Source organism: Anomaloglossus baeobatrachus, chromosome 7 (assembly GCF_048569485.1).
Source record: "Anomaloglossus baeobatrachus isolate aAnoBae1 chromosome 7, aAnoBae1.hap1, whole genome shotgun sequence".
NCBI lineage: Eukaryota > Metazoa > Chordata > Amphibia > Anura > Aromobatidae > Anomaloglossus > Anomaloglossus baeobatrachus.
This window is the reverse complement of record NC_134359.1, coordinates 92,821,304-92,837,655: the sequence shown is the minus strand read 5'-3', so window position 1 is coordinate 92,837,655 and position 16,352 is coordinate 92,821,304. Positions and strand designations below refer to the sequence as shown.

At 46.8% G+C, this 16,352-nt stretch overlaps 1 protein-coding gene across 4 annotated transcripts in view; it reads right to left on the bottom strand.

Annotated features, from left to right (window-relative positions):
• The window catches only part of AGAP1 (ArfGAP with GTPase domain, ankyrin repeat and PH domain 1), a 578,830-nt gene that overhangs the window by 167,020 nt on the left and 395,458 nt on the right, over positions 1-16,352 (bottom strand). For all 4 annotated transcript variants that reach the window (XM_075317477.1, XM_075317478.1, XM_075317475.1 and 1 more), the window contains one exon: positions 7,989-8,081. In XM_075317477.1, coding sequence (XP_075173592.1) covers positions 7,989-8,081 — 93 coding nt within the window. The remainder of the gene's footprint in view (positions 1-7,988; positions 8,082-16,352) is intronic.

The following is a 16,352-nucleotide window of genomic DNA, read 5'->3' as shown; positions in this document are numbered from 1 at the left end:
ATTTGCAGCATGTCAGTTGTTGGAGCGTTTTTTCATGCGTTTTTCATGCTGTGGTGGCGCGGGTCATCGGGGGCACGAGCAGGCTGCAGCAGCGCCTGCCGTGACCACGTGGACCCGCTCATTTAATATGCACGCCCATCCTCCCGCCCATCTCTCAGCGCTGAAGCAGGCGCTGACAGGTGGGCGGGATAATGGGCGAGGGATAAACAGCCGGCCTGCATGATCACCCCTGGCAACTACAGCCTGGAGTGATCATGTGCGGCTGTATTCAATGCCCCCCGCACATCATCATCAGCGCGGGGTGCAGTGAATCAGTATATTCACCGGTCACCGTTCCCCTGCAGCACCGCAATGTCCTCCTGGCTGCCGGCGGCCGCTGAGTGGAGCCGTCCCCATTATCCTGCAACATTGCGATGTCCTCCTGTGCCAGCGGCGGCCGCTGAGTGGAGACTAGCGGCGCGCACAGCGATGATGTCATCGCTGTGTGCACGTGTCCACACACAGCCGCCGCTGGCACAGGAGGACATCGCAATGCTGCAGGGGAACGGGCAAGGCTCCACTCAGCGGCGCTGCCGCTGACACAGACGGGAGTAGGAGCGATGCTGCAGGGAGTGAGGTAAGGCGAGTATGAACATTTATTTTTTTTATGTGCCACAGGATGCGGGCCGTATACCAGGATGGGGGTGTATAGCATGATGGGGGTATATTATGAGCAGGATGGGGATATATTATGAGCAGGATGGGGGGGTATATTATGAGCAGGATGGGGGTATATGAGCAAGATGGGGGTATATTATGAGCAGGATGGGGGTATATGAGCAGGATGGGGGTATATGAGCAAGATGGGGGTATATTATGAGCAGGATGGGGATATATTATGAGCAGGATGGGGGGTATATTATGAGCAGGATGGGGGTATATGAGCAAGATGGGGGTATATGAGCAGGATGGGGGTATATGAGCAGGATGGGGGTATATGAGCAGGATGGGGGTATATGAGCAGGATGGTGGTATATGAGCAGGATGGGGGTATATGAGCAGGGTGGGGGTATATGAGCAGGGTGGGGGTATATGAGCAGGGTGGGGGTATATGAGCAGGGTGGGGGTATATGAGCAGGGTGGGGGTATATGAGCAGGGTGGGGGTATATGAGCAGGGTGGGGGTATATGAGCAGGGTGGGGGTATATGAGCAGGGTGGGGGTATATGAGCAGGGTGGGGGTATATGAGCAGAATGGGGGTATATAGCAGAATGGTGGTATATGAGCAGGATGGGGGTATACAGCAGGATGGGGGTATATAGCAGGATGGTGGTATATGAGCAGGATGGGGGTATACAGCAGGATGGGGGTATATAGCAGGATGGTGGTATATGAGCAGGATGGGGGTATACAGCAGGATGGGGGTATATAGCAGGATGGTGGTATGTGAGCAGGATGGGGGTATACAGCAGGATGGGGGTATATAGCAGGATGGGGGTATATAGCAGGATGGGGCCATATGCCAGGATGGGTTACCGTATATAGCAGGATGGTGCCATATGCCAGGATGGGGTTAGTAGCAGGATGAGGGACATATACTGTATATACAAGGCAGGAGGATCATTACCAGGCTGGGGTACCTTAGTAGAGAATTTGGAGACATTACCCCCATAACAGTGTCAGCAGCAGATCCTCGCTGCATAACAGTGTATCATGACTCCCATTTTTTGCTTAAAATTTTATTTTCCTATTTTCCTGCTGTAAAACCAGGGTGCGTCTTATGGTCCGGTGCGTCTTATAGTCCGAAAAATACGGTAATCATTCGTGCGGCTGCTCACTGTGTCCAGTCACTGTCATTCTTCTGATGATACAGGCTTTCTGAAAGCTGGTACCTTTAGCCAACTGTATGTGCCACAGATGAACAATGCCTGTGGCACTGTAAGGTGTGTATTATTTTGTGTTACAATCACAATGAAACTTAAAGGGAATTTGTCAGCAGGTTTTTGCCATTTAATGTGAAAGCAGTAGGGGCAGACAGCCTAATTTCAGTAATCCAGAACTCAGCAGCATGGTGTAGTTTCAATACAATCAGTGATTTATCGTCAGGAGATCATCACTGCAGGACTAGCTGTCACATGCAAGGCAGTCTAGCAAATCTGGAACTCCGCCCCCACCACTGATTGGCAATGTACAGTATACCTACAAAGCTGCCAATCAATGGTGTAGGCAAGGTTATAGTTAAGTATTCCTAGCACTGCTATATCTACAGCAGAGAAAAAAACAGGAATTTTATAAAACTGCACCAAGTCGTCCATTAAGTGACATATCGTTGGAATAAGGCTCTCAGCACCTACATCATGCTGCTCTCAGATTCCACAGAAAACAACAGTGATGGATTCCCTTTAGCAGAAGTAATTAAAGTTAAGAGAATACATCTGATTGAATCCATAGTATTATTCGATCGTTCCACAATATTTTTGTGATATATGGACTAATAAAAAAGTGAAATGATCTCCTTAATATACTGCCCTAAAGGTGTCTATACTCATTCAGCTGGCATTTTTTATTCCTGGGTTCGACTTGGCCATGTAATAAGTGGCTGCTATACACCCCAGACAGCGGCTGGTGTATTATGGGACAAAGGGTAGAATTTAGCATGGCTGATGTTTTTCTACAGAGTGTTTCAGAATAACTCCCAGGGGCGGATTAAGAGCAGCCAGGGCAGCAGGCAGTTTAGAAGGCGCGGCCCCCCAGCCCAGATACATCATGCCACACGATCCCCTTGATAGCACATGTGATACTTAATATTGAACAAAATTTAAATATGCCGACAACCCACCTATATACAGTATGAGCCTACACACCACCCCCTCTATATACATAATAAGCCCTCTCATAGACCCCTATATATATGGTATGACTACTCACACGGACCTCCTATATACCATGTGAGCCCTCACACAGCCCCCTATATACAGCATGAGCCCCCACACTTCCTCCTATATACAGTACAAGCCCCACATCCTCCAATATACAGTACGAGCCCCCACATAGCCTCCTATATACAGCATGAGCCCCCACATAGCATCTTATATACAACAGGAGGCCCCACATAGCATCTTATATACAACAGGAGCCCCTACATAGCATCTTATATACAACAGGTGCCCCTACATAGCATCCTGTATACAGCATGAGCCCCCACATAGCCTCCTATATACAGCATGAGCCCCCACATAGCATCTTATATACAACAGGAGGCCCCACATAGCATCTTATATACAACAGGAGCCCCTACATAGCATCTTATATACAACATGAGCCCCCACATAGCATCCTATATACAGCATGAGCCCCAACTTACCCTCCTATGTTCAGTATGAGCCCCCACATAGCTCCTCTATATACAGTATGAGCCCCCCAAACATGCCCCACATAGCACCTATGCATGGGCCCCCACATAGCCTGCTATATACAGCATAAGCCCTCACACATCTCTTCTACATACAGTATTAGCCCCAACATCCTACTATAAACAGTACGAGCCCCCACATAAGCACCTATATACAGCAGGAGACACACCATAACCTATATAAAAGCATGAGCCCCCTACGTAACCTGCTATATACATGAGCCTCCAAATAGCATCATATATACAGTAGTATCCTATATAGAGCATGAACCCCCACACATCCTCCTATGTACAGTATGATCCCCTGCAAGGCCCCTTTATAAACAGTATGAACCCCCACAGCCTCCTATATACAGCAGGAGTCCCCACATACCCTCGAATATACAGCATGAGCCCCTACGTAGCCTCCTATATATAGCATGAGCCCTCAAACATGCCCCTATATACAGTACGAGCCCCCACAGACTCCTATATACAGAAAGAAACCCTATAAAGACTCCTATATACAGAAAGAGACCCTATAAAGACTCCTATATACAGCAGGAGACCCAACAAAGCCTCCAATATGAGCCTCCACATAATATCCCATATACTGTAGTATCCTAGAACATCATGAACCCCCACACATCCTTCTATGCACAGTATGAGTCCCAACAAGGCCCCTTTATATATAGCAGGAGCCCCTACACATGCCCCTATATACAATGATACAAGGCACTCTTCAAAGTACAGTTTGTGTGTAGTTTATTTTCAAGAAAAAAAGTGACGTTTCGGAAGTAACCCACATTGCCCTCATTATGATCCGCCTATGATAACTGTGATAACCAAGAGTTGGCTGAACCCGCTAGAATCAATGGATTCAATTGATTGTACAGTAACAAAAAATTAACACTGAAAAAAAAAAGTTGGATTTTTTTTCTTTTAATATGTTGCAAAGATGCATTAAGGTTGTCATGACTGTAAAGCACTAGGTTAGACTCTTACAAGTTTCGTACTTTCCGTATAAAGGACATAATTTACCAAAGTATCTAATCACTGTTTTGTAGCATGGTACTAAGTTTTACTATTTGGCTAAAACCAGATGTTTGGTCTCTTAAGTTCGGGCATAAGTGGCATGTGTGAACTCTCTGCAACATATACTTTTAATGGTTGAATGCAGATTTTTTTTTTTTTTTGTAACAAAAAAAACTATCACAGTAAGCTTACCAGGTGTCTGCTATCAAGAAATATAAACCTATGAAAGCGTAATATAAGTTTAATTTTCAATTTGTGTCAAAAGTATAACATTTTCCAAAATTTCCTGAAAGGGGAAAGTTAATAAAGTTTATGTAAAAATAAATAATAAAATACAAAACCATGTACACATCAGTGGACACACCACCATAAGAAGGAGGCCATGTCTTCCAGCTTTCTGTTAATGTCTATGTGATCACTGGTGATGGATCCTTATCTGTTGGCCGAGCACCTAATCAGTATGGGGGGGCGGGGGGTCTCCTGATTCTTCCTCGATTGTGTACAATATTGATAAGGTGGTTAGGTTTCAATCACCCGATGCTTTTTTCTGCAGGCACAATCAACTAACAGCAGCTTACTCCACTCTCCCCATAGAGAACGCTTGAGAGAATGTAGATAATATAAGAAATTAATGCTAACAATTCAAGAATTTTCTCCAAATGTCTGAACTTAGTCTAATATAAAACATTTTTTTCCAGCTACTGTATTAACTCAAGGTAACAAGAAATCACATATACGGACCATAAATATATTCCTGGAAACTTCTTGATGGCACACAATACCTGCTATGCAGCGGGGTTTAGGAGCGCAGCCGAGCACACACACGCACTCCACATTAACTCCGGCACGCACACACAACACACATTGCATCCCGCTCACATCCCCACATTGTTCCTATCATTACATCTAATTGGTAAACATGATTGTGGAGCTGGGAGAACAGACACTTAACGAAAAGCAACAAAAAGGGAAAAAATGAAGTGAGAGAGAGTGTGCAGACCCCAGGGAATTACCAAATCAATTAACAACTAATTCAGGATGTAATTTCCGGATTGCCTCTTAGCACAAAACTGTATCTTTAATTTCTCAAGCAATAAGCATCATCCAGAGAGAGGGCTCTAACACACACTGACGCTTCAAATGAGTTTACAAGTATCTCTTTTTGATTGGCTATATAACATTATTTTCTTCACAGTTCGTTGACACTGCTGCCGAGTGCTTGGAAAGATTTAATTATACTGGTACAATCGTTAGCAGCTTTCAGTCCCATCCACAAGGACTCGTAATGAGTCTCTGTGACTCAACCAACGCTGGGTGACCAAATTATATGCGGCAAAGAGATACAATTCCGCTCCTAATGGGAAACTGTTTATGGGCCCCATTTAATAAAGATTTGTCCCAGAGGCTCTGGCGCGAGGCACTGGAAAAAGACGTACAAACTTCTGTCCAGAGATCTGATCTATCTCCGGTGACAGCGGGCGGGGGAGTCTGGATAAAGTCCTGTATCATTGCTTTAAACTGGAGCTGTCACCGGTTTATTTTTGGGAGTTTTGTAGATTTATGACCGACTATTACTTTAATTATTAACGCACTAAAATCTACTCATAATTCTAATTCGAGATCTAGCACCGTTTTGCAGGGCAGGGACCCTTGGGGACGGTCGGCAGTACTAGTGCCTCACCGGAAAGCTCTACACTCGCCATTATGACGAGAAAAATAATACATGAAATGGAGATAAAAAAAAAAATCGATCGAGTCCCCCCGACAGCGTGCTCTAAAGACCTGCAATGCAGGGACATGTGAGGACACACATGAGCATATGAATTGCAAGCTCTGTTCTCCAGTCCATTATCATTGCATTACAGGGCCAATCCGGAGGTGAGGGGGGGAGCGGGCACCCCGGCAGCTGATACCTCAAGAGCCACCTCCCATCTGCCAGCATGGAGCTGCATGTCACCTTCCTTGCCTCATTTGTACCTCATTAACTGCCTCTGACTTAACAAGATTTATGCAAATGGCACCAGAGGAGCCTCTGCCTCCCACTGCAATCAGGCGTTCTCTATGTACGGCTCTCTGCAGCCAAGAAAGTGAGAGAAGTCAATACGAGACAGACGTAAGGACCTCACAAACCGTGGAACAGCTTCTATATATTTAGAGAGAAAAGTGTATCTTTAGAAAGACTTAAAAACAGCAATATGTGATCCAAAAAAAGAGACATAAGGACAAAACAACAACAAACATGGTACAATATATAAAAAAAGGTTAAAAAGTATTAATTTTTTACATTTCTGGATCTGTGATGCCTATGGATGAAAGGACGTTGTGAAAAGTCAGTTTAAATTTCATCTAATCCCAATGAGTGACATGTGTTATTGGGCTGCATGACCAAGTCTCTAAAGATGGGGAACAATGTCCTTTTGGACAATGGTGAACTAGTAATCTATCTTCCCGTAGAGGAAAATCGCTGGTGTCCCCACATGCTGTGACTGCAATTTGCTTGTGATACGGGACAGTCGCAGGTTACATCTGAACATGGCTGCCGCATGTCAGACTACCCAAAAATAATCAAAGAGATGTTGTGGGGGTCTTGGCTTCTGCCACAGAAACCTCATTGATAAATTAGTTCACAACACTAGCTGCTAAGGACGGTGTCTAATGATCAATTTATCAGCTTGAAAAACCTTTGGAAAGTTCCATGCTGTCATAATCGGTGCTCGTCTATACGGCAGCATCGACCTATACAACAGAAACCAAAACTCCTGTCGAGCTCTTAAAGACTCCCCGATGTCTGCTCAGACAGGAATCACAAGTTGTATATCTGCTTTCTGCCTCGTTACGGAGCCCTCGTACTCTCTCCGGATCCACACCAAAGCATTTCCTCCTTGTTAGGCTACTAACGGCCTCTCGTGGGCCAACGTTTCCAAGCCTATGCTCCTGCTGACTCTACCTCATCCCCCCCCACCCCTACCCCCAATCCTTTTCCCTCCGCGTCACCAGAAAGGATTAATTAAGCCCGTTCATTAGGGCTGTAAACGCTCACTCGGGTAATGGAGGCCTAAATGAAACTGAACCTAATCAAAAGGTACAAGTACTTCATTAGCAAATTACAAACAGGGTCTTGCAGCTGACACGTTCAGTGTGGCTAATTGCCCATCGGCCGTCAGAGGGGGGCTCAGATTACCAGCCAAATCAAGCCCGTGCGTGGTTATCAGAGGGGGGCTCCCAATCCCCCAGCAGACAGGCGCAGAGAGGCCCAATCAAAGCTTTCTGCACAAAGGCGTCACTTTGAAGCTGCCTAGGCCTGGCTGCCTCCCCCTGAACAGCTCACTTCATTAGGGCCTGTTGTCACATGGCAGATCCCCTCCCCCTCTCACACCACCTCTTTATCCTAATGATCCCATTTTAATGTGCGCAGGATTCGTGCCTAATTGATGTCAAGTGAGCAACTCTTCCACATTCGGGGAGGGGGGCATCAAACGCGGTGCAGAGAGCGGGGGGCTCGGAGACGAGACCCCGAGCGTGGGCTCCTCTAATTACACACTGGAGCCTGGCGGAGGGAGGCGGAGGCAGGGAGGAAGCTTACCTGTTTAATTGGTATTGCTCGCCCGCTGCCGATGCTGTCTGCTCTGCTCTCTAGACCTTTCTTATCTTTGTCTGGGTCGCTCCCTTTTCGAGACTGAAAAGCAAAAGTTCACATCCCGTTAAAACCTCCACAAACACAGAGCGTCCGCTCTCCCGGCGCGCCTCCCGCCCCCCGTCAGAGCAGTCTGCTTCATTTAATCTGCCGTGGACACAGAAATAAGAACAGCAAGGTTAGATTGCAAGCTTCGGCAGAAAATAGTTGCCTTCCTGTTACCTCTGCTACTCAGTCAGCAAACTGTTCGTTAACCCTTCAGGAACATTGCGCGGAAACCCTGCGAGACGCGTTTCACATTATATTAGCAATGCATTACCTACCGGGCGGCTGATGGAGTGGATGACGGTATATAATTATTTAGACATTTTGCTTGTATTGCAGTTTTATAAGAATAAATCATGCAGAGCGAGGTTTCACGTAGATTCAGCAGGTAACTTCATAAGCAGCTTATATATCACACATGCACAGGCCTACAGCAATCTGGTGTAACTACAGAATTAAAAAAAATGGCCAATGGTCCCAAATGGTGAATGTGTACAATGTCCAGATCACTTATACAAAATAACTATAGGTCGGAGTACGACGATATGGAGGAATTGTAACAATAATGGTCAATGACCAAAACGACCTGCAACATATTGTTCACAGTCAACCGGATTGATCCTTGTATGACCGCACTCCAGGCAGGTAGAAAAGTTTATCGCTTCCGGTCAACTGCTCAATGGCAATCGCTCTGCATGACGGCATTTTGGCATTGGTGAGCCGGTTTAATGTGGTTGAAAGACAAATGAAGGCGCAGATTGATGGGGCCATCTGCAGCCATCTCCCAAGAACATTTACAAATATGCGGATAATGATCCAATTAATATAATGCAGCACAAGTCATATGCTATGTGACTAATGTAGTCAGGGATATACCCCATCATGGATCAGGGCTACAGAATCTACTAACATCACTAACAGGATTACGTCCGAGGAGTATGTTCACATTACACGCCAGGAGATGCCCCCTGTATACCCAATGAACCGAGCCAGGAGATGCCCCCCCATATACCTACTGAACCGAGCCAGGAGATGCCCCCGTACACACACTGATCCGAGCCAGGAGATGCCTCCGTATACCCACTGAACCGAGCCAGGAGATGCCCCATATACCCATTGAAACGAGTCAGGAGATGCCACTGTATACCCACTAAACCGAGCCAGGAGATGCCTCCGTATACCCACTGAACCGAGCCAGGAGATGCCCCCATATACCCACTGAACCGAGCCAGGAGATGCCCCCGTACACACACACTGATCCGAGCCAGGAGATGCCCCCATATACCCACTGAACCGAGCCAGGAGATGCCCCCGTACACACACTGATCCGAGCCAGGAGATGCCCCCGTACACACACTGATCCGAGCCAGGAGATGCCCCCGTACACACACTGATCCGAGCCAGGAGATGTCCCTGTACACACACTGAACCGAGCCAGGAGATGCCCCCGTACACCCACTGAACCGAGCCAGGAGATGCCCCCATATACCCACTGAACCGAGCCAGGAGATGCCCCCGTACACACACTGATCCGAGCCAGGAGATGCCCCCGTACACACACTGATCCGAGCCAGGAGATGCCCCCGTACACCCACTAAACCGAGCCAGGAGATGCCCCTGTACACACACTGAACCGAGCCAGGAGATGCCCCCGTACACCCACTAAACCGAGCCAGGAGATGCCCCCGTACACACACACTGAACCGAGCCAGGAGATGCCCCCGTACACACACTGAACCGAGCCAGGAGATGCCCCCCGTATACCCACTGAACCGAGCCAGGAGATGCCCCCGTACACACACTGAACAGAGCCAGGAGATGCCCCCGTACACACACCGATCCGAACCAGGAGATGGCCCCGTACACCCACTAAACCGAGCCAGGAGATGCCCCCGTACACACACACTGAACCGAGCCAGGAGATGCCCCCGTACACACACTGAACCGAGCCAGGAGATGCCCCCTGTATACCCACTGAACCGAGCCAGGAGATGCCCCCGTACACACACTGAACAGAGCCAGGAGATGCCCCCGTACACACACTGAACCGAGCCAGGAGATGCCCCCTTACACACACTGAACCGAGCCAGGAGATGCCCCCGTACACACACTGAACCGAGCCAGGAGATGCCCCCATACACACACTGAACTGAGCCAGGAGATGCCCCCCGTATACTCACTGAACCAAGCCAGGAGATGCCCCCCGTATACCCACTGAACTGAGCCAGGAGATGCCCCCATATACCCACTGAAAGGACCCAGGAGATGCCTCTGTATACCCACTGATCCGAGCCGTAGCCTATGTGGCATGCCTTTTACTTGTATTGAACTCCATATTTCACTAATATTGTTGTCAATGGCAGGTGAACATATGTAGGGCACTCAGTTGCACCTAGGCCAATTCTTGTGTACACAGGGCTTAAAGGGGTTGCTCCACAAAGAGCATATATTATTTGTTGACCCACAAGATAGGTGATAAAAGTATAATTGTTGGAGGTCTGACTATGGGGACCACCAGCAATGACAAGAACAGAGGTCCATAGTTCCCTGTGTGAATGGAACCGTAATGATGATGTGCCACCAGGTCTCCATTCACTGTCCATAGCCGTGGGGTGCACGCATGTATCCTCTCCATTCGCACAGTGTGCTTTTGGGCCACCTCGTCTCTGAATTGGTGGGGTCTCAGCAGCGACCATATATTTATCATCTGTCCTGTGGATAGCGGTTTATGGGACAAACCCATGGTCATAAAAACACTATGCTAATAAACAGTTATGATGAGCTGCCATCTATTCATGTTTTCTACTTTTCGTATTTGTCAAATTAAAAATTGGAGCAAAAAATAACTTTCATGAGTTTGGACCCCCATCAGTTTTCCCAAACAGAGCAATGCCAAGAAGTTTGGGAGCGCCATAAAACGCCTCAGCTCCTGTGTGTTGGTCATTCATGGAGTTCAAAATGTACAACCTCGGCCAGCAGTGATGGGATACCGGAATAATTATACTTCTTATTATGATTAAATATATATGGCTTGAAAATAATGTCACTGATTGGCCCAATGAGTGCAGTCTTAATACATCCACAATGAATTGTGAGGTTATACACCGTATCAGTACAGCTCGGTGCCGGACTGGTGACGCCATGTCTGCCGATACCTGCAGGGTCACGTGCTTCATCGGCAGTGATAAGAACTGGTATTCTTGTAATTAATAGGACAGGTGTGTGATACCGGTCTATCGTGCAGGTATCGATACACGTGACATCACCGCCTCCGCTCTCCTCCTGATGTAGAATACCTCTATAACCAACACTTTTCACAATAATGTGTAAATCAACTTTCTAAGTATGAAATTATGTAGTATGGAGTTTGGTTATTTAGGCTGTAATGTGATGCTAGCGGTGTGTATTGTGCCATAAGGTGGCCGAACAAGGTTTCATTTTGCAGCATAAAACTGTCCATGAATATAACTCCCTTCAAGATAATGTGTTGTGAGCCGTCAGGAGGCCACCACATACGTGACATGGTTGAATAGTTCTGTTGAAATTGGTCAACATTAGCCAGCTAAGAAAAACTTTTCTTGGTAAGGAAAGTATTTTTTGTAGCCACGTAATTTGGTGGAGTAACACTTCCTTGGGTTCTTTACAGAACATGGGGCAATAAATGTCAGTGTACGACTAACTGTAATAGGAGCAATGTCTAACTAACTGTCAGTTATGGGGCCCTCAAGACTTCTGAGAAGGGTTTACTTAAAGGGGTTGTCAACTACTTTTACATTGATGGCCTATCCTTAGAATAGGTCAACAATCTCTGATTTTCCTTTGATAGGAATAGTTAGATCTCAAGGCCCAAATGGGTTGATCTCCTCTTTGCATACATACTTTATGTCGGTGGGGAACGAATCTCAACCCTTGGAAAAGTGGGGGCTACTGGTTCCAAATATGCAGGAAGAGGACTGGGGGGGGGGGGGGGAGTTTTGAAATCACCAAGATATCCCCTTCAATTAACGATAAGATGTTTCAAATTAATACAGTGCACCAGGCGTATTTAACCGCACTGAGATTATTTAAGATGCGACATTGGGGGACGTCAGTGTGTGTGCGGTGACATGGGGAGGACACGGACTCTGTCCATATGATTTGGGGATACCTGGTAATTATCGCCTTATAGCGTGAGGTGGTCTCGTTCTTATCCTCCTTCCCCATACCTTTCGATCCGCTGCTCTGTCTATTTGGAGTCTTGGATGAGGGAACCTGATCTCATCACCGTAAATTATTTTTGCAGGAGTCCCTCTTTATGGCCAAAATGTGTGTGTGCATGGATAGAACTAGTAAACGCAATACTTCCCTATGAACGGACAGTGTATCAAAATAGGGGATGCCCTGAGAGGTATAACAAAGTCTGGGAGACGTGGAGCTCCTCTCCTCTGACATCCACTTAAATGTAAAGATTTTCTGGGCTTTTTGTTCAATGACATACTATAGCAATTATGTTACGGACTGGTATTTGTGTTATCATACTTTCAGGTTGGCACCTAATGGTGGAAGCGGTCACTTCGGTCATATTATGGTTTCTTTTTGTTTTCTGTGCCTTGCTTAGGTGTCTATACACCCCAGATACATTGGTTATGTACTGTATTAATGTTTAAATTATCACAGTCCTGTATGCATATACTATATCTGTCTTTATCTTGTATCTGATACATTTCTATGGTTTAATCAACTAATTTTAAAAAGAAAACCAATGTCTGATTGGCTGAGGTATGACACGCAGCACCTCTGCCGATCAGCTGTTCTCAGTGCCACTGGCCAGAAATGCTCAGTTCCGGAGCTGCCCCGCCAACTGATAGCGGCCAGGCGAGTACTGTACATCCGCCTCCCATTCAAATTAATAGGAGGCAGATGTGCAGTACATGGCCACCACCGCTATCAGAAGACAGGGCAGCTCCGGAACGGAGAATTTCCAGCCGCCTGAACAGCTGATAAGAAGTGGTGCTGGGTGTCAGACCTCAGCAGATCAGACATTGATGACCTATGATAAGGATGGGCTATCAATGTAAAAATAGTGGACAACCTCATTAAAGAGGAGTTGTCGCATTTATAAAAATAGCATTAAATACCTTGTAACAAGTCCATCAGCATCCCTGTCTGATGCTTGCTTTTTCCGGTTTGGTGCTGTGTTGCTCCATTGCAGAGATATTCCCATGTGTTTCTTCTGAAGTGCAATATGTGAGCGTTTCTTCAGTCTTTTCTTGGGTTGAGGTGGAGGGGGTTCACGCTTCTTCCTACATGCTGCCTATCACATTTTATGTAGCAGTCGATAAGTCTCAGACGCTGCTGAGTTGTGATTTGCAGCATCTGGGTGGGAAGGGTGAACACAGATGCCAAGAAAAGAACTGAAGAAATGCCCAGTTGAGGTACAAACAAGCAGAGATTTCACATATTGCGCTGCAGAAGAATCAAATCTGAATATCTCTACAATGGAGCAACACAATGCAAAACAGAACAGAGCAGCAATATCAGGGGAGCTGAGGGACTTTTAGAAGGTATTTAACTCAATTTTTTCGAGCAAGTGATCAACTCTTTAGTGAGCATTTATGTTTGTCAGTGGGTTATGATGAAGCAAGCTCAGGGCTAGGATTTTGTCCTGTCTGATCACTTGTGTCCACTGGTGATAAGTAGTGATGAGCGAGTACTAAAAAGCTCGGGTGCTCGAGGCTCGGGCCGAGCATCCCAAGATACTCGTGTACTCGGCCCGAGCACCGAGCCCAATGTTATCCTATGGGAGACCCGAGTATTTTTGTGAAATGACCACCGGCAGCATGTAGAAACCATAAAACTGTAAATTAAAAAAAAAAACGTGCGTGTGTGTGTAAGCGTGCATATATATATACACGCGGAGTGGAGTGCGGGAGGGGCCGTAGCCGAGCGGGGAAGTGTCGGGCTAAAGGCACGGTCATTCTGTGAGGGCCGGCCAATCACTGCAATTCCACAAGTAACAGGGCTGTGGCATTGCGGTCTGCCAGCCAATCCCTGCATGAGGGCTGGCTCTCAAAAGAGCGCCAACATGAAGACCACGAGTACAGCACGAGTATCGCGAAATTACTCGGTCCCCGCCGAGTAGCCCGAGTACAGTGATACTCGTGCGAGTACCGAGTAGTGACAAGCATACTCGCTCAACACTAGTGATAAGCACTACCATTGGTGTCTGTCGTGCAGCATTTTCGGGAGTATAAACTTAAGGCTGGGGTCACACAGGGAACTATTGCGATCCTCGCATGACACTCAACTCACGCTGGCAGACCAGCAGGAGCAGAGTGTCACTGCGACTGAGGTCCGATCGGACCATAGCTGCGGCGGGTGGGCCGGCTCTGAGGGGAGGGAGGGATTTATCTCCCTCTCTCCTCCGTTGCTGACAATTGCCATTCTCGCCCTGCACTCGCGGTACATCAGTATACTGCGAGTGCAGTGCGATTTTTCTCTCGCCCCATACACTTGAATGGGTGAGAGAGAAACCAGGATCGCATTACACCCGCAGCATGCTGCGATTGTTTTCTCGGTCTGATTAGGGCTGAGAAGATAATCGCTCATGTGTGCTGACACACAGGCTAATATTGGTCCGAGTGGAATGCGATGTTTTATCGCATTCCACTCGCTCAGATTTTCATGGCGTGTGTCTTAGGCCTAATGGAGGCGAACACACAGACGCAGTTTACTATGTCTGGGTGTCTGCCTCCAATCGGCATATATTCCCGAAAATGGGACACACGGTGACTCTGTCCGCAACAATATAGTCAATGGCCCCATCAGCACATTTGTCCGAAACCCATTTTGCGGGGCGAGGGAGGGATGGGTAGATGGAAGTACTGATGGGACCAAAAGAACAGGGAGAGGAACGCAGTGTGAAAGCAGCCTTACACATAGGTCATTCCATTATTGGAGTTTTCCTTTAATTTTTTCTCTGAACTATAATATTGAAAGTGATCATGATATCTTCATGCTAAGCATGATCTTAGCTCAAGTACATATTACATGTCTTGTGAATTTTGTCACACTAGTGTGGAGAGTTTGGGTCAGGAGACCCGTGGACCTCATGGACCGTACGCATGATAAATAGATGTGTGCAATCAGCCTTGGATAAAAGTGGCTGTGGCCATAATTAAAAAATGGATATTGACCAATACTCCATGGACCCGATTCATCAAGGCTTTTACACCAGAATAGTGGCATAAAAAGCTTTGAAAAAACACAAACTTTTGGCGTAACTTGGATAATGCCCAGTTCCGCTGAGTTGGGACTAATTCATGCTAAGCTGTACTGTGCCATATGCCCGAAATGTCTCTACGATTTTTGGCGTAGTGCATGGAGGGGCACGCCAATCAGACGCTACAGATTCATGAAGAGGTGTGCCTTAGTGATGATGAGCGTGCTCGCCAGTGCTTGATACTCAATGAAGTGTTGCGGGTGATCGTGCAAAAGCTCGAGTCCTTGCCCTACATGTTTTGTGGCTTTTAGACAGCCAATCAACAGGCAGGAATTGCTAGCCATACATGGTAATGCTGTAGCCATGTTGGCAACTAGCATTACTGTGATTGGCCGGCCGCACTTTGTTATAGGGACTTTTATAAGACCTGGGGGCATGATGCTCGGCACACTGTCCTCTGGATGCAGTTCAGGGAGAGTTGATGTAGCAGGGAGAGCTTAGGTTAGAGCAGGCAAATAGCCAGGGTTGTGCACTTGCGCTCCTTAGTGCCTATCATGTGGCACTAAAAGGTGTTTTTATCCTTGTTTAACTTAATTAAAGAAAAAAAAAAACTACTTAAAAAATAGTGTGGGGTCCCACCTAATTTTGATAACCAGCCAAGGTAAAGCAGACAGCTGCGAGCTGGAATTACCAGGCTGGGAAGGCCTATTCTTATTTGGCCCTTCACAGCCTAAAAGTAGCAGCTCGCAGCCACCCATGTATTCGTGCATCCTTTAGTTGCACTTTGCATCAGCTCTTCCCGATTAACCTGGTGAGGGGCCATAAGGCTAATATTTTTGAGGTTATCAGCTGTGAATTAATGCCAGCTGACAATTCACAGCTGATATTAATCCTAAAAATATTACCCAGATTGCCGTGACACCAGGGCAATTGGGAAGAGCCAAGGATAACTGCAAGAATTGGCACAACTAATGGATGTGCCAATTCTGGGGTGGCTGCGAGCTGCTATTTTTAGGCTGTGAAGGGCAAAATAACCATGGGTCTTCCCAGCCTGATAATGCTGGAAA